A 21,915-nucleotide genomic window follows, 5' to 3' on the forward strand; every position below is an offset into this window, starting at 1 on the left:
CTATGGCTATGGAGTCTGTCTTGGTCTTGTTGGCCTGCGTGGCTCTTGCTGTAGCAGATACCTGCGAGTCGCCGGTACAGCGAAAAAATTTCACCTCCCTCAGCAACGAAGAGAAGCTGGCTTGGTTGGACGCTGAAGTCTGCTTGACAACTCATGACGCTGTTTTTGGACTTTACGACGGTGCAACCACACTGTGGGATGAGCAGCAGTACTTGCACTTGACCATGTCCAACTATATACATGGTGTTGTGAGTTTATCGCATTAGGCGCTTTTCAGCTTTGCGTCTAGAATTCCCAGACACTAATTCTTCTCAGGGCCAGTTTTTACCCTGGCACCGATATTACATGACTTTGCACGAGAAACTATTGCAGACCTATTGTAACTACACCGGCGGAATGCCTTACTGGGATGAGCAGGTCGATGCTGACAACATTACCTTGTCTTCTGTTTGGGATTCGGTGTATGGTATTGGAGGTGATGGCAACTCGTCCGACAGCCAAATCGTCACCGACGGACCATTTGCGTATATGGAACTCCATGTTGGCGCCTGGTCATTCAACACCGTGATACCAAAGACCGCAACCTACCATTTAAACCGTTCCATAAGTTCCATGACCTTCCAATCAGCTAGTCAGTCGGCCGTGGACGAGTGTTTTGCGCTCGGTTCGTACGAGGAGGCATGGCAATGCTACGGACAGGGCCCACACTCGGCCGGCCACGCTGGTACCGGCGGGACCGTAAGTTGACGAAAGCCCGCTACTTCTTCGTGTAATCGCTAAAACGCCGTGTAGATGCAAGATCCGGTGCTGTCTCCTGGTGATCCTGTATTCTTTCTGCATCACACTAATCTCGACCGACTTTGGTGGGAATGGCAGTCCGTCAATCTCACAGCTCGTCTCATCGATATGGGAGGTCAAAATGTTCCCACTGACGAGTTCAACTCTGCCAACAACTGGGATGCTCCTGGTGCAAACTTCACCGATTACAGCGGCGACCCCGGCAACGTTACCACGCTTACTCATGTCTTGTCTATGTACGAGATGCTTCCAAATGTTACTGTTGCTGATGTTATGGATGTTGGTGGCGACGTTATATGCGTTGAGTACGTTTAGAGCTGGAACTTGGACCTCGCTGTGGCAGACCATTTTCTGTCAAGTGAGAGCCGGTATGCTAGGCTTAGTCTTCCAATGATTAGCCTTGCAATTATCACGAATACAACACTTCTGAGTTTAGATATCTGTAATTATCTAAGTTGAATGGCCTTTATAATCGGTGCTTGGTTTCCTCTGAATGGCTTGAGGTATATACTTTGCTTAATAAATAGTCTTGCGCAAAGTAGCTGCATGTGTGACACTTGGAGAATTGGTGTAACCGACTGGTATCTACTGTTAACCTCAAGTCGATAAGGAGTCTCTAGCACCTGGATGAGCTTAATCTCATAGTGAGATAGTATCCAACCGACGGCCAGGCACTGGTGGAATGATGTGAATACTCGCCTTTCACACAAGAATACTTCAGGAACCTTTCTGTATGAGCTCACCAAGCGACCTCTATCAGAAGTTATGTACGGCATACAAGGTTTCACTGCCGATAATTGTCATCCGAACGAACATGTACATTTTGCTGGAGTTTTCGGTTAGGGTTACACGTATATGTGCATGTGGAGCAGCCAAACCCTGGCCGTTGAATGGAAAGCGTAATATATATACATATCTGAACTTGAACGTAAATGAGACAAAGTGACGCCGATGTGAGGTTTAGCTCAACTGTTTAACAATCGCATTGTACGCGTCCTTGGGCGCGTAGCTGGAGTCAAATAGCAATGGTGATTTGTCGGATCGCCATGAGTCTGCATCACTAACCCCCCAAACAGTAATTCCAACGCAGCTAGCCAGATTCAGACAAGAATCGACAACTGTAGTATAGTCACTGGCGGAGGCACCTGCGATATCGAGTTCAGTGATGGCAACCTCCTCGACACCAGTACCGGCAAGAGCGGTAAGAGCACCTGATACGCCACTCGAGCCGCCTTCTGATAAATGGGTTTGTGAACCTTTTGCGCATGATAAATTAGCTACAGGCTAGATCACATCAGGTGTGAAAGCTTACCGATACCATGTATGGGCACGCCGGCAGCTAGCCACTTCTCAACATGGGCTACCATGCCCTTGGTTACCTTAGCATACGAGGCGGTGTCAAGGTTGTAGTCATTGATGTAGAGCTTAGCATTAGGATCGGCCTTGTGAGCTGCGTTGAAGGCGATTGAGACGAAATCCTCGCCAAGAACGTCAGAGAAGACTGAACTGCGGAGCGAGCCGTCTTCGTTGAAGATCTCATTTACAACGTCCTATTGACCCATTAGACACCCACTTCACAATTCACGGCGAGAACGCGATCACATACCCAAGCTCTAATTTTTCCAGCGTATCGGCCCACGATAGTGCTGATGTGGTTTTCGATCACCGAAGTGAGCTCGTTCGCATCTGTGATGGCTTTGACCCAAGAAGGCAGTTGAGAGTGCCAAACAAGGGTGTGTCCTCTGATGCTCAGTCCATTATCTGTTGCGAAATCGACCAGATAATCAGCGGTATCGAGAGAGAAGCTTCCTTTCGACGGCTCAGTAGCATCCCACTTCATGCTGTTCTCTGGTGTGACTTGGCCAAAATCGGCTTTGACAATATCTGAGACCTGTGATTTTGAAAGAGTACCTTTGTCGGCGGCAGTACCGAGGTAAATCTTGCCCTTGGCGACGAACAGGTCGTTGATGCTATCGCTGGCAACAGCGGCAGTATCAGATGTCTCAGTCGCACCTTGAGTGCTACCCAGGGTACTGTTGGTAGACCGAGAGGAACATGGTGAGGCAATGACGCCGAGTGGGGCAATCAAAAGCGCGAAAACGTGGCTCTTCATCTTGGAGCGAGATGGAAATGCAGACACAAATCGGATATGAGTTGAAGAGAGTTAGTGTCGCAGGTGGTGTGGCTTGCATTGCAGAAGGCTCGAGCTAATTTATAAAGATCTCTCAGCGGCCACCGCACGATCACACTCCTCCAATGCCTCGAGGTTTCCGACAACCAAAGACAAGTTAGAAAGGATGCTAACTACATTTCGGGTCGCCCACTTTAATCATCCCATGTAAAACACGCCCTGGTGGGCTTGACCCAGTGTACACGGTGTACGTACCTAATAAATTTGCCGACGCTAGTGCTCGTGTACCCTGGGACCCTCAGCCGCATGAAACAGGTCATTCAACTTAACGGTGCTTGATAGTGGACGGAAGTTATCCTGACATTTGTGCTTGGACTTTTCTATTTACCACTTGTTTCCCCTAGTAAGTACCGAGACCCATAGGCGACCCAATCACTGCAGGTGATACGTCCTCACGTACCACAACAAGCAGGATCATTCGGATGTCATCCTTTCCATTTAGTGTCGTTCTCCACGCGAACGCATTGAGCGAGCCTGGCCACTTAGGTGCGTTTCGCCATGACACCACCACAGTAGGTATGGTGCTAGACCCCATTCTTGCACTAAAGTGATAGTTGAGTAAAACTGCGATCGATGGAAACTGTTTCTCAATCCCGACATTTTTCTATGAAATGGCCATTCTCCTGTACCGTTTGCCGATCGTCCAGTGGTAGTTTGCCTTGAGGATTTGGTCCCCCCTTGGCGGGAGGGGAGATCTACCAATACGAGAAGTATGTAGTGTGATCAACACAATGCAGGTTGTGCCCTGCACAGAACGCACCCAGGGCGCCAGGGCGCGGTCTAATTACTCCAGAATGCTTGTGATAGCGAGGGGGGTGGTGTCGGATGTAAACGCAATTACGGGGCTTCTTTCAGCGTCAAATCAGCTAGCAGGCAAGCAGGGGCGGCCTGTCATATCCACGTTCAGCGCATCTCTAGGTATTCTGACTGCGCGGATGCATTCATGGATATGGATGCAGCATGCAGATAACATGCGTATGACAAATTTCAAGGTGTGAGTTCCAACTTCCAAGCAATATCACGACATCGTCTGAACGTGTACATAGTACAGGCTGATGTTGAGGCAAGGCGTACATCTCTCCTTACCGATTCTGCTCTTGATCTCATCATTTGAATGGGGTATACTATTATTAGTAATGCACAGCATCTTCTTTCACAAATGAAAGATTTACACCAGTCCTTATTAAATTCAGTTTAGTTTCTTATTTGAAAGGATGCTCAGCTGGAGTCTAACACGATGGATTGGTTAATGTAATAAGGCCAAGCTCCCATGGCAGCGCGTTATAATTGCCTGTCGCACTTGGATTAAGACCTTGGTACAAGTAACGCATACCACAAGTGTCAATGGTCATCGTCTGATCAACATTGCTTCGCACAACCTCTCCATGACTGATGCTTTTGGTCCATTCTGTTCCGGTGAAGTTGACGTTTGTGGAGCGAGCAAACGGGTTGCTCTCAGAGTCAGCAAGCGGTGTCCACGTGCCATCCAGATTCGAAGTTGTCCAAGAACGGAAGTATCGATAACCGTCGCTTCCAATAGCCTCTACCAGGAGCAGGTACTCACCGCCCACGTTGTAGACATTAGATGCCTCGTACAAGGCGTAAATGTTGGACTCGTCCTCCAATGCAATTGTTGGCTCGCCAAAGCCGCTTGGAAAACTGGTGACTGATGTTGAAGACCGGTAGAGATGGCCGTTATCGTCTGACGAGAAAAGATAGCAATCCGAACTGTCGCAGATCGTCCAGAAATCCTGCACTGGTTAGCAAGCCGCATGCCAGAGGGAATTAAAGGTTACTAACCAACCAAGAACCATTTCCGATATTCTCAGTAACCGAACTAGGGATACTTTCATAGAATGTTTCCACCTCACTCCACCCGTCCGGATTGCTGATATCAAGATTGGTGGAGTATGCCGCATTGCCATTTTGGAAAATCAGATACCATAGCGATTGAGAGTGCATATAGAAAACCTGCGGGGCAGCCCGATAGCCTGATCCAATTGCCGTCTCGTCGAGGTAATGGAATGTTGCATTATTTGCCGACGAGAAGTCTGTAAAAGTGAAATAGACAAGATTGTATCCAGCTGCCTCTGAGACGGTGCTGGCAAAGACATGATAAGCTCCGTCGTACTGCACGATAGATGGATCTTTGATTGCGTCAAGGTTGCGCGAGTCCTCTTTGGGCCCAATCAAGGCGTCAGTTGAGCTCCAAGTGAAAGTACTCGGCAGAGACGCCCTGGCGCTCAACGCCTTGACCCCAGTCCGATCGGTCGGCCCGGCCCAGACAACAGGTGTTGCTAACAGCAAGTAGAGTGACGACAACATTATAAGACCGAACGGGTTGGGTTCATAGACGAGAGCTCGAATCAACAGATAGTAGGTTGCCATGGCCACAACTCACAGAGGCAATGCCAGCATTTAAGCAGATCTGGCATATCCCGAAAACTTTCTGACTTGTCATAAGTCGGCTCTTCTGTCAAGATGCGACAATGCCCTGTACTTCCCTGGGCGTCACTACTGTAGTTAGTCTCGTTTGCTACTCTGTGGGGTTGACGATCAGGATGTACCTATGATTTTTCAGGCGCGGGGCGCAAGGATGCTGATGGTGCCCTCAATCGGTGACTGGCTCACAACTTGCATCCTAGGCAGATTCGTCAGTCCTCGTAAGATCAAATTTAGCAACAAGAAATGTCCATTGGCGCGTTTAACGTTAACCTGGTGAGTCTTGTCCTGGTACCACTGTGTACACGGGAGAACGATCTACATTGCGGATCTTGGGGCCCTTGCGGTTTTCAAGTAGTAACACCTACTGGTGCACATCTTAGCGCACCAATCGCGGGATTCATTCAAGTGTGAGAGAAGCAACGGCCTGCATCAATCGAGGAGCCAATGACCTCAAAGATTTCCACGTCAAGCTTGCAACTCTGCCGCCCCACAAGATCGCCTTTCTACCACGCAACTCAACACTAGCGACGTCACGCGTCAACATGTAATTACATAAAGATTGATGGGACCAGACCCGAAGCGCTCTTAGGTTGCCACTGAAAATAAATAGGCCTACTGACGAAGATTGGTTTTGTGCCCATCTGGCACTTACCATTTGGCATTGTGTATTCCTGACTGGATCATGCTCGAACGTATCACTTCGGAGATGATGTCTACCTGCCTGGAGCTACATAGTTGATCATGTTTGCAATAAACAACTCGGGCTATACTCGAGATGAGAAAGACCGACATCATCGCTAATGCAGGCACTTGATATGCCTAACATCCGCAAAGCAATGAAGGCATCCCTGCCGTGGCTAGAGCTTCTATCAGGCCCGGCTTTTTATCCATGGATCTGTACAGTCTGTCCCCGAAAAATTGTATCAGAGTAGCAGTGGTACCTATCCACCAAGCCCCCAAGCACGCCCGCATCATCAGTTTCGATAATTTTCCCTTTATGATGGATTATACATCTTTCATCTTGCCGACAACAGTGTCTTATTCAAGACCTGGCGGTAACACTCGCAGCTGTTGAGCTGACAGCGGTGCAGGAAGCTGGGAGAGGAGGAAGTGCTGGATCGTCTGGAGTCAAATTGATCATCAAGAAGCATGGATCCTCGATACCCCCGTCCGCGGTATGCTGAACAGCGGAATCGACTTTGTAGACGGCTGAAGGGTCCATGCCAACTGAGATCCAGGCCAGGACGCCATCAGAGACAGAATCGCCAAGCAGCACATAGTTGGCCATTGGGTCAACGCCAGTGGCCTCAGCCTCTTGTACTACAATGTTGTCCTGGTCGTTCTTGGTCCAAGTCTGAGTATTGAGGGTGTATGGCTCAAGCGTCTCAACCTCATCAAGAAGATCCTGGTCGAAGAAGACCTGACCAATGTGCGGCGTATTGTTGCCGCCAGTGATAGTGCCGTTCTCCAATTGGGACCAGTTACCAGGGCTATGTGCAAGGAGATGTATGTGGTGGGTCCGCCCAGTGTAGTGCCCAGGTATGATACTTCGGAAGCCCACCACGCCATCCTTATCAGTAATCTGAATGCCGCGCAGCCAGGTAGTATTCAGTCCAGCCTGGCTAGCAATGCCTGAGTAAGAACCTGTGGCATTGGCGTGCCAGTAGTCCACGGCAACTCCTTCCACGGGCTCGCAGGTGGTCGTGTCGATGAATTGTACGTCCAGATACAGCGGTACGCCGATTTGATCCTCAGTCAGGTCGGAGCGAATCAGCTCCCCAGTGACATAATAGGGACCTTGAGTAGTCTCGGGAACAAGAGCGCAGGACCCGTTTCCAGAGAAGAGTATGGACGGGTCTGTTTCTGTTGTGATTCCAGTGAGGTTGGAGTGGTGGGTAGAGTTAAGCGCCTTGTCGAGATCGCGTTCATGGATTGTGCGTTTTTGCATCCTTGAAAGCAGAACATTCCGACGTCGAGCCGCGGCTTGGGGGATGCCACGAGCCTCAAGCGCAGTGCTGCATGATGCAAGAGTGCGCGTTCGTGCAAGAGCCTCTTTGCGTTGGAGCGCCTCGGTAGAGTGGTCAGCGCCAGGGTGCCCGATCACCCTCTCTCCTGCTAGAGCCATGAGAAGGACTTTTCTAAGTTGCATCGTGATGGTGTTCTCAAGAAGTTGCTCGATAAAGAAACAAGGCTCGAATTTCCAGCTGGCGAGAAACCAATTTCACTTCCAGGTACTTTTACCGTCTTTTAAACATCATCCAGGCGCAGCCTCTCGTACAATTGACTGCGTCAAATTTGACGAAGCCCATGTCATTCCATCATGGTCACTCGGGTTGTGGGAGGAGTGACGCGTGGCCCTTTCTGAAAAGCCATTTAGACACACAGCTGCTCAAGATTTATGGGTGCTTGCTTGCCTTGATACATCCGGCATCACAAGCTGTGGAACAGTCAATAAATTATCCAGCGAAATAAACCTGGGGGCCTGCCGTCGTGTCGGCATGAACAGCGCTAGAGAGACCGTGCAAGCTTACGCAAGCTAAGTGGATATAATCACATCATGGTATGGGGCATCTGCCTCTTTGAGATGCATCGCCCGACAGGTATAACTGATTGCTCCTTAACCTTTAAGTTAGCCTGCCCAACTGAAAGTGAGATCAGCACCCGGCGTATTTGAGTGCGCGTGTCGTGCCTAAGTGAGCAAACACACGCCTAATGATCCCACTCTAATTGGCGACCGGCGGAGTTACAACAGGGATGTGCATCAAGTGGCGGCGCCGCCCGCAAGGCTTCGGGAAGAAGTTAACGTTAACTTGTCGTACCTGTTGCAAAGCACCTACGAGTGATGTGGGTCGGCGGGTACAAGTTTTAACGCACGTTTCTTTTCTGCTTTGTGTACTTATATTTTCACCACCTGGGGGATATGATCGGTCGTGGAATACGGTACCTGCCTCAATGCTGAGGAGCAGGATTTCCGATTGGAACTTTCAACATCTACAACCGTATACTAGTTTCCGTATTCAGCCATCGCTTACATCGCATTGTAAATTCCGCTACGAGTACTCCGTAGCGACTATTACCCTTTTTCTTTTCTTTTTCCCATCATCGCCGCCCCGGGTCCCTCGTCAAGACCATTACTAACAAATTCAATACGTTATACTTCATAAAAAATACTATTCCCTTTAAGCTTTCAAGTCACTTTGAATTCATATATAAATATTGTGCGCAAAACTTAATAGTGGATTATTATTAACTACCTAATTAATTAATTGTTGCTCGCGTGGTACGTCTAGTACATTGTAACAACTATAATAGGAAGGACCATTGCAAGCAGTTGTGTGTTTTGCTTAGCGTGTCGAAAATGGCTAATCGGATATCTTCGCCACTGAGGGATCTACGTTTGCTGTATTACGGGCCGTTACGTCGGGCAAAGCAAGCTGGACCCCGGCACTCAACCAAGATTGTTTGTTGTCGCGTGCCGATAGTTCACCGCGAGAGATCATACGGAATTAGATCATGGCAGGGTCTCAATCAGGACAAGCCTTAGACATTCTTCTTGACTAGTACTGTGTACGATCATCCAGCTTGGTCCCGAATGTCTCCATAGTTGCACAAGAGGTCTGCTTGCCGAAACTCCGTATCGAAGCAAATTGATGCTGCAGACGAATGGTTAGGAGCCAGGGGAAAACCTCGTATTCAACCACTCGCCAGGCAATCTTCCCAGTGCCGTAACACTGGTGGTGGGCCAAGGCAGCACCTCGCGCCCCCACCTGTTGGTCAGTTGCATCTAGCGGCCCAATCGCCATTGCCAGGGTATCATTGTAGGGGAAGCTAGCCACAATGACGTCCAGAAGGAAAAAGTGCTGCTAGAAGCACAGAAAGCGCCCACTCCATTCATAAACTGGCTGCTTGCCCTCAACTATGACCGAAAACCCCCAGTCACGAACTACACCTACTTCACATACCACATATTAATCAACATGCGTTTTTTCACCAGTGTCGCCGCCGCCTGTGGCACTCTCGCCATAGCCTCCCCTGTCGCCAGGGACTTTTCTGAAGAGATCTCGGTGACCGATTTTTATGTGCATGAGGCCCTGATCAACGGTACCACGGAAGCGACTGTGGATGGCGTCTCATTCTTGCTCAGTGGCGAGAATGCTACGAACCTCGAATGCTCCGCACAGACTGGCATTCCTTCTGAAGTTTTTACCTGTGGAGACTCCAAGTACAGGTTTGCCTTGTATCCGGGCGAAAGCAGTTCCAGCGGGTTCACGCTACGTCTGTATCACGAACTTGGTCTCGCGTAAGTCTTTGACCATGTGTATAACGAGGAGCAATCAGCTCGGTATGAATAGAAATGATAACTAACTGGAATCATGCACTTAGTGTTGGCTATTATGGTGCTGGGGAAGTTCCGACTTACTGCCGCGCCGGTGGTGGCCCAACTTTGGTCTGCGGTCAAACTGTGACTCCCGTCACCATTACAATCGATAGTCTCCCAGACACTGCTTAGCTTATGGATCGTCAAAGCTTGTTACCCCATATCTGTGCTCGTGGCAAGCTGGTAGTTTGGCATGAAATTGACATTGAAACCTGTCTCGCCAGTGACTAGCTAGCGATTCATTCAACTAATTACGATGGAACAAGATCTGACTGGATTAGGATATCCTCGCCCAAAGATACATGAGGCATTCGGACTAGCCTCCCGAGATATTATGATGAACGCAGAGTGTCTCTAAATACGTTGTCAAAAAAATAGTGAGGTATGTTGGCACGCGATAGAGTCCCAGGTCAATAGTGCAAGTCTCCAATCAATGAAATACAGCTGCGCTTCAATATAGTGTTTCTCTCTAAATGATTACTTATGCGTGCAACAACTTTTTCCCATTGCGACGAAATCCATAAGCCAGCCGCAAGGTTATACGCACCCAAATTGCCCAGTACATATCAGAAACTCCAATATCATATTTTCGAAGTCTCACAATAGAGCTCAACTAAATGTACAGACCCAGACTCAAAGGAGAGGTCAGGATAAAAGTTGCTTGCGAAAGGGTGACCAACGCAAGTAGACGAATAAAAACACCGAGCACCCACACAAACCCTGATTCAAGCGCCATTATTCAACGTCTCCGCCTTACATCTTTCGGAACTTAGCGCTCTTGCAGGAAGCCTTCGATCCTTTGCCAGCACCAGGGAAACCAGTTGGTTTAGTAGGAGCGACTGACGCAGTGCTGGTGGGGACAGCCGAGACCTTGGGTGTGGCCGATGTAGTTGGGGAAGCGCTGGCAGAGGAGCTCGACGATTGAGAACCTCCAGTGGACCCCGAGGAGCTGGAAGAGTTGGAACCGCCACCCCAGACTGCTGGACCGGGGGTCAAGGTGTAATCTTTTGTACCGTAGATGCTGAAGTTGATTGCTGCATCGTCCTGTTTGTAGACTCCAGGGATCGACACTACTGGACCTGGGGTTCCTGATCCACCGCCAGTAACCTTGATTTGTGCACAGCTACAAAAACGATGAGCAATGAGAACATGAATCTCGGATCCGATTATAATCAAGCTTACCTGTAGAAAAACTCGGCTTCGCCATTGTGAGCACCGTGCAGGCCTATGTGCTCAGAGCGAACCAAATATTCTCCATCGGGAGTATCCGCAGGGATGGTAAAGGTGACGCGATCCTTATCCCAAGTACACCATGCTGTTGAGGTCAAGTCACCGTCGGTGCAAGTTGTCTCTTGGTGAATCTTGAACCAATCACCCGACCCGTCATAGTCGGCGACGGATCCAGGGGCCTTGGACAGATAAACCTGAGCAGGGCCAGGATGTTGCATCGTAGCGCCAACCCCCAGCACCATGGCCAGTTCAGACCCAGCGGCCACCTCGGCAGTTCCAACGGTGTTACCGTTGCTGGTGGCACCCAGGTTGCAGCGGAAATCGGTATCATCCGGAGTAAGGTTGTCGAAGGTGTTGATGTACTTAGTGGGCATGTATTTCTTGTCTCTCGAGTTCGCGCGCACATATTCGTAGCTCTTGGACGCGACGCCATCCACAACTAGGACATCGAAGAAGTAGTGAGCCGAAGCCAACTGGGCTAGGCCCACGAGCCCGACGGAGAGAGTGTAGCTATACTTCATTGTGGGAATTGTAAATGAGTGTGGTAGTAGCCCAGGAAAAGAGTAAGGACGTCAAGTCTAATGAATGTGAAGACGGCTCAGTCAATGAACGTCAATGGGCGTAAAGAAAGTGCGAGAAGCGAACTGAGATCTGAGATGGCGACTATCTAGACACCGCATCCGCGTTCTCATGCCTCGCCTTTATACAAGGCTTAAAGAATCCCCACGATGTTTGGCACATACCTACTATTAGCGTAATCTCGAAGCTCACAAGGATGTATCAGCAAGGCGTCCAGGGGCAGTGAATATTGTTTGCTTGGCAGGACCTGCGTGTCGACAGACAAAGTGCACTAGTCTTCTGCCAAGCGTCTCAACTTGACCAGCTACTCAATTAAAGTTGTTTCATCCCAACATCTCTAGTGGGTTATCTGACTGATCTAGAAGGGCTCCAGGGCAGGGAGTTCCCAAAACATGAGACGAGGTCTGCGATTTAAACGATTTGGATGACCTATCCATGACAGATCGCGCCATCGATTAAGCATACCACCTTGAGGCTCTACGATGTAGGTAACGGGTGCTACGATGTAACCCCGTATTGCAACCCCCACAATCCTGTCCTCGAAACAAGCGCTAGCTAGGCTACCCAGCGGACGCAATCAAATCGTCACATCACAGTGGAAAACACTACAAAGTACCAGGCATTGTCATAGAGCCGCAGAGAATCTCATAAACCCAGCCATTCCCCCCTTCTGGCCCCCCCTGTCCAATACCACTAGGTACTTTCCCTCGGTGCCTACGTCGGTTCGTAATGGTTGTGGGGCCGTAGGGGTGTCAACGGGCGCCTGGTTATCGGGTTTTGGATGCCGTCTACCCCATTCGATCTCGGGGTCCACATTGTTGGCTTTGAGCCTACCACGACGAGTGTTGTTAAATATTCCCGACACCGCAATGAAGGTGAATACAAGATCCTCAGTGTGCTCCAACCATTCCTCCATTTGCAGCCTTCAAAGTTCGCTGCCGCAACTGACGTATCGCCCTACACTATACGCAGACTAGTCAAGGCACAGGCAATGCCCCGAATTCCCTGGCCATGCCGTGGTCCGGGGTTAATCAAATATCCGGTTGTCTTGGTTAGAATGGATTTGTCTGTCATACTCATGAGCACACGAGTTATATGAAAGCCTGCATGTAAATAGCTAAGTGGGGCAAGGCGGTACTGCTTTGGCGAGATGGGCTTACACGAGTCTTATGGCAAGACCTTCCCTGGCTCCATGCTAGATATGACACCTCCTTTGCTCAGTCGTGGGCTTTAGGGAATCTAATCTCATCTACTTAGGGACGATACAATTGGCAAATCCATACTTAGATGCAATAATGCTTAATGTTTTAGTTTAGACAATGATTTATATCCCTGGAGGCCGACGCTCAGCGACATTTGAGACTTCTCTCAGGAGGCGGTTGGACCTCGTGGTGACTTGAGTATGAACTCTAGTGTAGTCTGGCAGTGTTCCCCATCCACCCAGGCTCATGGATAAGTTCCATTAGATATGTTACTCCTAGGGCCAACATCTATAAGAATGGGTTACGTGCAACTTCTGCTTGTTATACCCATATTGATCACCTGTCGTAGTCTTCAACACTGGATGGTGACTGAACGGAGACCTGAGTGGTTACAAAGTTCTCGCATACCATTCAGTACGTACTATATGTAAGCATGGCTGTGAATTTTCAAATGGCAATGCATAGACTGCCATAGCCTTCCACTTTACATGATTCATATGCAGTACGCCACACCTAGTGTGCCTTCCAGGTGATTTGCTTAATTGTGTAGTATATTTTCGCCGTTCGTTTGTTTCCTAACGACAGTATTTTAACCTCGAAGAAAGTTTCATTATGCGTGGCTTTTCTGCTTCATTCAGTGTGAAACCCTTCGAATAAGCCCGGTTGAATGATCCGAATTCGGCGGAATGGCTGAAGCATAAAAAAATTGCAATAGAAGTATTGTAGCAGGCCCATGTTTGAGGTGAGGGACGGATAAGTGTTTAGGCACAGGGGTACACAATCACATATCGTCCACCACATGGTTACCACCTTCGCAGTTAAGCTGAGAGCCACCATTTTGTCAATGATCAATCTTTCTGAAACTGCAAGGGGGACAGCATCCCCACGCAGTGTCGCTCCAGGCTTCTCAACCAGCTTAAGTGATCAATCCTCAACTCTGTAGTATAGATGCTTTTACACTAGCCATGCTTGCTATATTTTCGAGGGTACATTTCTTAAACGCTCCTTCCAGTGCATCTACACAATGTGAATAGTTAAAATGCCTAAAATTCTAACCGGTAATTGATACCTGCCCGCCCTTAAAAGTTAGACTCACAGGGAGCCCCAGACTAGTCCCTTGATTCCCCCATAACCTCGAGTGGTAGCTCCTAGAAACAAAGGGCCAGAAAAAAGGGTTCTAATGCAGTGGTGTTTGGTTTTGAGTTAGCGATGGACAATTCAGAACCTTATGTGGTCAGCCATTATGCTGAAGACTTGCGGTGCATACTCCCATGATTGTGGATGGTTGATGCTATCGTGGCGTCGTTACCATATCTTGAATTCGCCTATACCAATTACCATGGGGAGTATCTCGCAGACTTATAAATAGCCAATTAGCATAGAATTTTGCTAATATTCAGTTCGTGCAGACCTAAAAACACAGAAAGAACATTGGTGGGTCAACGCATGCATCGCAAAACGTTACAAGGTGTCTAAATCGACGTTCTCCGATTCCATATAGCATGATGACCAGACTTGAATGAACATGCCACCTTTCAGTATTTCTCTATTACTTTTATCAATGCAACGACTGTTCGAAATGTCCACTTATCCCAAGCGTCGGCTTTTCGTTGTCGTAGCCAGGTACAAAGCCCAGATTGCAAAAAGACATACTACAAGTACATATCATACATTTCACGTTGCGCGCTGTGTTGTATCATGAAAATAGTAGAGCTCTGTTCCTTACTTGCCACCCTGCTCAGTACTGAATCTTGTGAGGTGCTCGTCCATCACGTCTTGAACCACCTGATGAAGTCTTTCACGATGCCTGAGGACATTTTCCTTCCTCTCATTCGACAAGTCTTCGTCGTACTTGTGACCCAGATTGTCTGTAATCATGTGGAGGTAGCCATAGCGTATTCCGCTCCTCACGGCGGCCTGCGCCATCATCCCGATCTCCGGATCTACAAAATCGACCTCGTGGACTAGCTCAGCGTGCCAGCTCTTAGTTTCGTGCAGGACACTGCCGAGAGTGACGTGGGTGCCAACAATTACTGAATTCTGACCACGACTTTCGACAGACGGTCCCAGTGCATTCTCCCACTCAATCACCCGACCGTTGACCAGCGACGTACCCCCAGTAGCCAGCCACTTGTTAGGCGCAACGTCTGGTTTGAGAACTCCAAGCTTGCCGAGGTAGATGACCTCCTTGATGTTAAAGCGTGATCCAAGCTTGTACACCACCTCCCCCGAGATGTCGCCCCAGAACGCAGGGCGAAATCCCAGAAATGCGACCCGCCGGTTCCCAAACGATTTCAAAATCCACTGCCACGGACCGCTGCCGCACCACTGTGCGGAGCCTGTCAGTCGTGGTAGATGCCACACAAGTCCAAGGACAACCGTATCCACTCCATCCCCTGGGAAATCACCCAAATTGGTGGCTTGGAGGGCCATCTGCGTATCTGAGCATGAGGCCGGCACAAACGAAACTCGGGAAGACGGAGTCAGGTTGACACAACCCTCCGCTTCCCTAATCTTGAGGTAGCTGGCTATGATTTCGGCGTAGTGCTCGACGTGATCGTACCCCGGAAAGCACTCAATGTAGAGTATTCCGCCTTCAGCACGGGCTGTTGGACGCTCCCAGTTGAACGGTTTATCTCTTTTCTCCCCGTCAAACGCAATGGAATCCGACGAGTAGCGCGAATAAAGACCTCGGACCACGATCTCACTGTAGGCTTGTTTCAAAATCGCTTGGTGGACCTTGATCTCAAGATATCGTGGCAGAGAGGTGCCCATAGTATGGTTCTCTATATCTGCCTCATTCCGAGGACGCACCTTTTTGCCCGGAATGTAATGGCTCCTTTTAACAGTTTCAGTCAGGATAATTCAGCAACAAAGTTTTATGGAAAAACCTACTGGGCGAGGTCTAAGTCGGTGTCGCGACCGGGCTTGGATGGCCCAGACAGCTTCGCCGGGCCCTGGGCTGCCCTCTGAATGCTATAGAAAGATCCCATTGTGAAAGACGAAAAGTTGAACTCCCCCTCTTTTTGATGTATTTTCTCATGCTCTAAAGGATGTTCAGCAGCATGGTCAATTGATTCTGTTCATATTCGCAATATTTGCGACATTTTATCACCAGCCTGGCACCATAACCTGACAGGTTCCCCTCGCAGATTCCATATAGGGGCCGGCAGTTCCCCCGATGTTCCCTTAGGATAAAGCGTTAATTACTTCCTTACCTTTAGTGGGGCAGTTTACTCCATATAACACGCAATCATCCTGCATGATTACGGCGCAGTGTCTATCGCGAATGTATCACTCAGAAGTGGCCTATGAAGATAGGCCATACGAACTTCCCCGCAGATAGTAGCGTGGATCACACAATGTGCTGCATAGCCAAGTAACCAAGTAACCAACCACCTTCAAGAGCGTGTTTTGGTTACAATGCAGCGATCCTAGCTGCCCCACTGTGGTTCGAGGTAACGAGTCCTCTTCGATTTCTCGGATTCTATCCAGTCTCAGTCTCTCATTCCATTTAAACATAGCAGGAAAGGAGTGCAACCAGATTCATAGTTAGGCCAATCATCTGTCTAGTTCCTAGGAGACATGGCTTGCAACGGACTGCACCCGCGTGTGGGTATTTTTGCTATCATCAGCGACGAAGAAGGCCGCATACTCATTGGGCGCCGACTTAGCCCATTAGGCAAAGGTAAATCACGCTCCCCCAATAGCCTATCGTATTGGCCAAGCGCTTACTCGTACGTTGTCCGCGACCTCAGGGCATTGGGGCTTCCCAGGTGGACATCTCGAGCAGGGCGAGGACTTCTTCGACTGTGTGGAGCGAGAGACGTTAGAAGAGACGGGCCTCCAGATTCGGGCAACCAAGGTCATTGGACTGACCAACGATAAGTTTCCAGAGTTGAATAAACACTACGTCACCGTGTTCACAAGATGTGTGCGAAAGGACGCAAATCAAGAGCCACAGGTCAGCAATGGGCATGCCATTTCTCGCCTGCTAAGTTTGAAAAGCTAATCTTATTGTCCCTTTGTAGAGGCTGGAGCCAAACAAATGCGAGGGATGGTCCTGGAAGAGCTGGCAAGAAATCAAATCTATGGCTAATAGAGAAAGCGGCAGTCAGGAGCTGTTCTTGCCCGTGGAGAACCTCGTGAGAGAAAATCCACAGCTGGATATGGAAACAAGCTCCAGCTGAAAGTATTCCCGTGGAGCTTGCATGAGTTTTGGGATTGCCAAGACTTCGACGGAGAAATGGGCTAAGTAATTCTGATACTATAGCAATCTTGATAGAAAAGAACAAATAAACAAGATTTAACACTATTTCAAATCACTGCCAGCACATTTATATACAATTCTTCATTTAGGTGGAAATCGGCATGATCAGTCAGAATTGAAACTTTGTGTTTATATAATATATTTGTCTATTGATTCGAAATACGATGTTAGGAAGGATAAAGGTCAAGACATTTTACCATGTGTAAAGTCGACGAATATAGACAGCACGCATTTCTTTTGAGCATGGCAGCTTACAGGGCACTTTCTTTCGATGGGAAACACGTCACTGATGGTACTACGGATGTAGCTTTTCTCTCACGAAAGTTTAGCCAAACATCCGTGAGGAATTTGATATACTATTGAGAGGCTTGAGCAAGCCCCCGCGAATAAGGGTTTTACTTGGATGACAGGAGCTCGACTCCTCGGGGGGTCGACGCTATTAAACTCTAAAAAAAAGCACATTCGTTTCTCTGCTATGCATAATACTAGTATATGAACATCCGTTTACTAGAACATCAGACACATCTGATCATCGTGTTCCCTCTCTCGCTACTGCCGAGCACTACTCGACCTGCCAAATCTATAAAAGGTCGGTGAACAATCTATGATGTCCGTGTTTGAGGTTTCACATCTATATTAGCAGTGTGAGCGACTGACTCAATAAGATCTTGTTTAGCTTTAGACTACATATTCATGGCAATGTCGATTTTACCCTGTGGATAGGCACTAGAATCTGTCCCGGCTTACGTAGTTGAAACATCCTCCTCTTCAAACACCACCAGCACCGTTCCAGCTTTGCACTTGTCCTGGCAGGAGTGTTAGCGCCTCCATTTGCTCGATATATGTGGCGACTTACCCCTTCTTTGTGTGCAAGTTTCTTAATAACTCCGTCCTGGGGAGAGCGGATCACGGTTTCCATTTTCATTGATTCGATCCTATTCCACTAGTCAGCGTTTCACAAATGCCTTTGATGTGAAAACCGACTTACACAACAAGCGGGGCTCCCTTCGCAACGGCGTCTCCCTCCTGAACCTCATTCTTTAGAACTTTGCAGGGCATGGGCGCAACGACTGAGGCGGTGGCTTCCTTGATTCCCAAAGCCTTCTCATACCATACCGATGACACCAGTGATAGCTCTGTTTTCAATCCGTGCTGGAAGACAGAGATTTTGTTGTCATTGTTGGGATCCTGCACGACGGTAGCCTCTATTCTCGCTTCCGGGAAAAAGGTCGTGAGACTGGTCTTCTGCGAGCTTGGTACAGGCGTAGAGACAAGACCCTGGTACTCTGCAGCGTTCTGATCTTTCTGACTGACCGTTGCGTCAAAGAGCTGATGTCCTTTTTGGGTGACGCTGACGTTGATAATCTCCCCTTCTCCCGTGACAAGCGGATCCAAGGACTTGAAGGCGTACGTACGCTGTGAGGCGCACTGGCCAAAACCTACTGATTGTCCGTGAGGCCCAGTCTCTGCCTGTGCCGAAGAGGCAAAAAGTCCCAAAGCTGCTTGCACGAAGACCTCGGGCTTTGCAACAAGCGGCTGGAACAGCTCGGATTCCCATTTCTGGATGAACCCAGTCTCAACATCGCCCTCGATGAATGCCGGCGATATACACAGCCGCTTCAGGAACTCGATGTTGGTGCTCAGGCCCACCACCTCGTATTCGCGAAGCGCCCGCTCCATCCTCCGGATCGCGGTTTCTCGGTCGTCGCCCCTCACGATGAGCTTGGCAATCATGCCATCGTAGGCTTCCGAGACTGTATCGCCCTCGACAAACCCAGCGTCTATCCTGATGTCTTCATCTGTCTTCGGCGTGGCCAAGTGGAGCAGTCGTCCAGAGTCGGGCAGAAACCCCTTTTCGGGGCTTTCTGCGTATATCCGTGCCTCGATAGCGGCGCCACGTTCCTGGATCCTCTGCATGATCTCGTCCTGAGTCAACGGGAGCTTCTCGCCGGCCGCCACTCTAAACTGCCATTCTACCAGGTCAGTTCCGGTGACCATCTCGCTGACAGGATGCTCCACCTGCAGCCGCGTATTCATCTCCATGAAATAGAAGTTCCCGTTGTCCTTGTCGAGAATGAACTCGACCGTGCCGGCGCCAACGTAACCGACAGCCAGGGCCGCCGTTCGGGCCTTCTCCCACAAATCAAGCCTTGTCGCGTCATCCAGGTTGGGTGCCGGAGACTCCTCCAGGATCTTCTGGTGCCTTCTCTGTATGCTACAGTCTCGCTCGCCAAGGGCAACGCAGTTTCCCCACTTGTCGGCAAAGACTTGGACTTCGACGTGCCTCGGGCGGACAATGTACTTTTCGACCAACATGATCTCGCCGCCCTCGCCGAACGAAGCGCGGGCTTCGGCTCTGGCGCTCTTCAACTGCTGCAAAAACTCGCCCTCTTCCATGACGATGCGCATCCCCTTGCCGCCGCCACCTTTGACGCTCTTCAGCAGGACGGGAAACTCGATCTCCCTGGCGTGCCCCAGAAGCTCGGCCTCGCCCTGGTCGCCACCATGGTATCCAGGGACGCATGGCACACCGGCCTTGGTCATGATCTCCTTGCTTCGGGCCTTGTCGCCCATATCAGCCATGGCCTTGGCGGGCGGCCCGACAAAGACGATGCCTTCCTTCTCGCACCTCTCGGCAAAGGCGGCATTCTCACTCAAAAAGCCGTAGCCCGGGTGCAGGGCCTGGATGCCATGTAGCTTGGCCAGGGTCACGATGCGCTCGCCGTCGAGGTAGGCATTTGCGGCACCCAGGCCGATGGCGTTGGGCGAGCACGCGGCGTGCTGCGAGGAGGCATCGGGGTCCGTGTACAGGGTGGTGGTCTGGATGCCGAGACGCTTGGCCGTCCGGTTGATACGGAGCGCGATCTCGCCGCGGTTGGCGATCAGGAGGGACGTGATGGGCGTCACGGGCACAGGAGATGTGGCCGTGGTTGAGCTCAAGAGACGGCGGCCGTGGGGGACATGGCGCGGCCTGATGGAGCGCATCTTGACTGATATAGGTGAGGGCGGACTTTGGTATGGGGCGATTGGTCGGGGGTCAAGGGAAACGGGCAGGTCTACATTGCCAATGGCCACGGAGACGCAGAAAGTCAAGGGGAATTCGAGGCCATCGTCGGCGCGGCAGGGCAAGGCAAGACATTGAAGTGCATTGCTCCCCCGTCGTCGTCCTGCCTTCCAGGACTGGGCTAAAGGCCGATGGTATGCGCTGAGTTCGCTGAGCCGTTCCATGCCGCCCAGTCCCGAGGTCCTCCTCCTCCAAGCTCCAAGGTGCCAGCCAGGGCCGGGGGCTGTCCCCAGGCGGATTGGATGCCGCTGGGAACGGTGGGGGCCGGGGTCTACCGTGGGCTTAAGTGGTCTTGGCACGCTACCTACAGTGCATGGTCACTTTTGTGAGGTGATTCAGTCCGCAGCAGGCAAGCAGTTGGGCACAAGCTGGAGGTAATAACTGTACTTCACCATAGTAGTCAGGTTCAGACGTCCTCCACTGCCCAGCTCAGGTGCTGTGGATGACTGCCTCCTGGGACCCCCGGTAGACCAGACTACTGTGGTACGCTAGATACCTTGACCCCGCTGCTACAGTGAGGTCATCCGCTGTGTTGCACGGACAGGGCCCTAAGCAGCCCAGCCTATGGAAGACGGCTGGCTGGAGTGCTGGAGTGCTGGAGTGCTGGAGCCGGGGAGCGCTGGAGGGTCATAGCTCCCTCCTTGGGCCCCCCTTTGCCACTTCGCCAACTTTTGGGCCCCTCCATCCCGACCGAAGATCGTGCAACACCGACGACCCCCAGACGCCGGATCCCAATGGACGGAACGCGCCTCGACTGAACGACCACCCCAAGTTAAGCATCTCGAGGAGTCCGCGGTACGGCACACAGCTACCCAGTCCGCCATGGACCAGATCCCCCTCAACTACGAGGCCTCGGCCGGCGACAGCCACAAGCAGGTTGTCACTTGCCTGCCGCCCGAGGTGGTGCAGTGTCTGGAGAATGCCCGCTTCGTGAGTCCTGGCCCCTAGCTTAGATGCGCTGTGGCATGCCCCTCGTCCCGGTAGCGGTAGCTGACCCCGTGCTCCCGCCCGCCTGGAATAGCTTCACCTGGCGACCTGTACCGACAACCAGCCGCACGTGTCGCTGATGAACTACACCTACCTGCCGTCCTCGCCGCACTCGGCCGCCCCCGTCATCGTCATGACCACCAACCCCTCCTCCAAGAAGATGAACAACCTCGTCGAGAACCCCAACGTCTCGCTGCTGGTGCACGACTGGGTATCGCACCGCCCGCCGACCCAGGGGCGTCGACCCTCGGGCGGGTCGCCCGGCCCGGAACACAGGTCGAGCCTCGCCTCCATGCTGCTCAACCTGAACACGAGCGCCATCAGCAGCATCAGCGCCACCATCAATGGGACAGCTTCCCTGGTGACCCGTGGCTCGGACGAGGAGAAGTTCTACAGGGACCAACACCTCGAGAACAACACCTTCGACTCCGAGGGCGGCGATCTGTTCGTGCACCAAGCACAGAGCCCGCAGGAAGATGGTGGCCGGAATTGCTTCGTTGCCGGCGAGGAAGTCCGAGTGATCCTGGTCAACATCAAAGACATAAGGACAAGTGACTGGAAGGGCGGCGTCACGGACTACGTGCTCGCAAATGCCGGCACCTCGGCAAATGTCAATGGAATATAGCGACTGCGCGGAATATCGCCACCGGTATTCACGCCTTTGCTGGGTTGGACCGGCCTGGTTGGCTACTCTGTAATGGGGCTGGTGTTACTTATACTCGCAGTCTGATGCGTCGTCGTCGTCGGCGGGTCTACCCAGCTGGCTATATT

At 50.7% G+C, this 21,915-nt stretch overlaps 10 protein-coding genes across 10 annotated transcripts; 4 read left to right on the plus strand and 6 right to left on the minus strand.

Annotated features, from left to right (window-relative positions):
- Positions 1-8: 8 nt before the first annotated feature.
- On the plus strand, positions 9-1,113 carry JN550_010951 (uncharacterized protein; the record flags this gene model as incomplete). The annotated part of the gene is made up of 3 exons (XM_049309263.1): positions 9-248; positions 316-738; positions 793-1,113. The coding sequence occupies 3 exons, from the start codon at positions 9-11 to the stop codon at positions 1,111-1,113; spliced, it is 984 nt and encodes a 327-aa protein (XP_049167042.1).
- Positions 1,114-1,758: 645 nt separating this feature from the next.
- Positions 1,759-2,911, minus strand: JN550_010952 (uncharacterized protein; the record flags this gene model as incomplete). Its single annotated transcript, XM_049309265.1, has 3 exons — positions 1,759-2,054; positions 2,111-2,348; positions 2,405-2,911. 3 exons carry the CDS (start codon positions 2,909-2,911, stop codon positions 1,759-1,761), a joined length of 1,041 nt encoding a protein of 346 aa, XP_049167043.1.
- Positions 2,912-4,218: 1,307 nt separating this feature from the next.
- Positions 4,219-5,377, minus strand: JN550_010953 (uncharacterized protein; the record flags this gene model as incomplete). The annotated part of the gene is made up of 2 exons (XM_049309266.1): positions 4,219-4,740; positions 4,790-5,377. 2 exons carry the CDS (start codon positions 5,375-5,377, stop codon positions 4,219-4,221), a joined length of 1,110 nt encoding a protein of 369 aa, XP_049167044.1.
- Positions 5,378-6,476: 1,099 nt separating this feature from the next.
- Positions 6,477-7,583, minus strand: JN550_010954 (uncharacterized protein; the record flags this gene model as incomplete). The annotated part of the gene is made up of 1 exon (XM_049309267.1): positions 6,477-7,583. The coding sequence occupies one exon, from the start codon at positions 7,581-7,583 to the stop codon at positions 6,477-6,479; it is 1,107 nt and encodes a 368-aa protein (XP_049167045.1).
- Positions 7,584-9,411: 1,828 nt separating this feature from the next.
- Positions 9,412-9,944, plus strand: JN550_010955 (uncharacterized protein; the record flags this gene model as incomplete). Its single annotated transcript, XM_049309268.1, has 2 exons — positions 9,412-9,734; positions 9,818-9,944. The coding sequence occupies 2 exons, from the start codon at positions 9,412-9,414 to the stop codon at positions 9,942-9,944; spliced, it is 450 nt and encodes a 149-aa protein (XP_049167046.1).
- Positions 9,945-10,565: 621 nt separating this feature from the next.
- Positions 10,566-11,563, minus strand: JN550_010956 (uncharacterized protein; the record flags this gene model as incomplete). The annotated part of the gene is made up of 2 exons (XM_049309269.1): positions 10,566-10,935; positions 10,995-11,563. 2 exons carry the CDS (start codon positions 11,561-11,563, stop codon positions 10,566-10,568), a joined length of 939 nt encoding a protein of 312 aa, XP_049167047.1.
- Positions 11,564-14,545: 2,982 nt separating this feature from the next.
- JN550_010957 (uncharacterized protein) lies at positions 14,546-15,816 on the minus strand (the record flags this gene model as incomplete). The annotated part of the gene is made up of 2 exons (XM_049309270.1): positions 14,546-15,662; positions 15,719-15,816. 2 exons carry the CDS (start codon positions 15,814-15,816, stop codon positions 14,546-14,548), a joined length of 1,215 nt encoding a protein of 404 aa, XP_049167048.1.
- A 592-nt stretch (positions 15,817-16,408) lies between these two features.
- JN550_010958 (uncharacterized protein) lies at positions 16,409-17,013 on the plus strand (the record flags this gene model as incomplete). Its single annotated transcript, XM_049309271.1, has 3 exons — positions 16,409-16,511; positions 16,582-16,787; positions 16,855-17,013. 3 exons carry the CDS (start codon positions 16,409-16,411, stop codon positions 17,011-17,013), a joined length of 468 nt encoding a protein of 155 aa, XP_049167049.1.
- Positions 17,014-17,836: 823 nt separating this feature from the next.
- On the minus strand, positions 17,837-20,321 carry JN550_010959 (uncharacterized protein; the record flags this gene model as incomplete). The annotated part of the gene is made up of 3 exons (XM_049309272.1): positions 17,837-17,899; positions 17,950-18,028; positions 18,082-20,321. 3 exons carry the CDS (start codon positions 20,319-20,321, stop codon positions 17,837-17,839), a joined length of 2,382 nt encoding a protein of 793 aa, XP_049167050.1.
- Positions 20,322-20,979: 658 nt separating this feature from the next.
- On the plus strand, positions 20,980-21,769 carry JN550_010960 (uncharacterized protein; the record flags this gene model as incomplete). The annotated part of the gene is made up of 2 exons (XM_049309273.1): positions 20,980-21,087; positions 21,179-21,769. The coding sequence occupies 2 exons, from the start codon at positions 20,980-20,982 to the stop codon at positions 21,767-21,769; spliced, it is 699 nt and encodes a 232-aa protein (XP_049167051.1).
- Between the last annotated feature and the right edge of the window lie 146 nt (positions 21,770-21,915).

Source organism: Neoarthrinium moseri (assembly GCF_022829205.1).
Source record: "Neoarthrinium moseri strain CBS 164.80 chromosome Unknown scaffold61_Wmoseri_CBS_16480, whole genome shotgun sequence".
Lineage (NCBI taxonomy): Eukaryota > Fungi > Ascomycota > Sordariomycetes > Amphisphaeriales > Apiosporaceae > Neoarthrinium > Neoarthrinium moseri.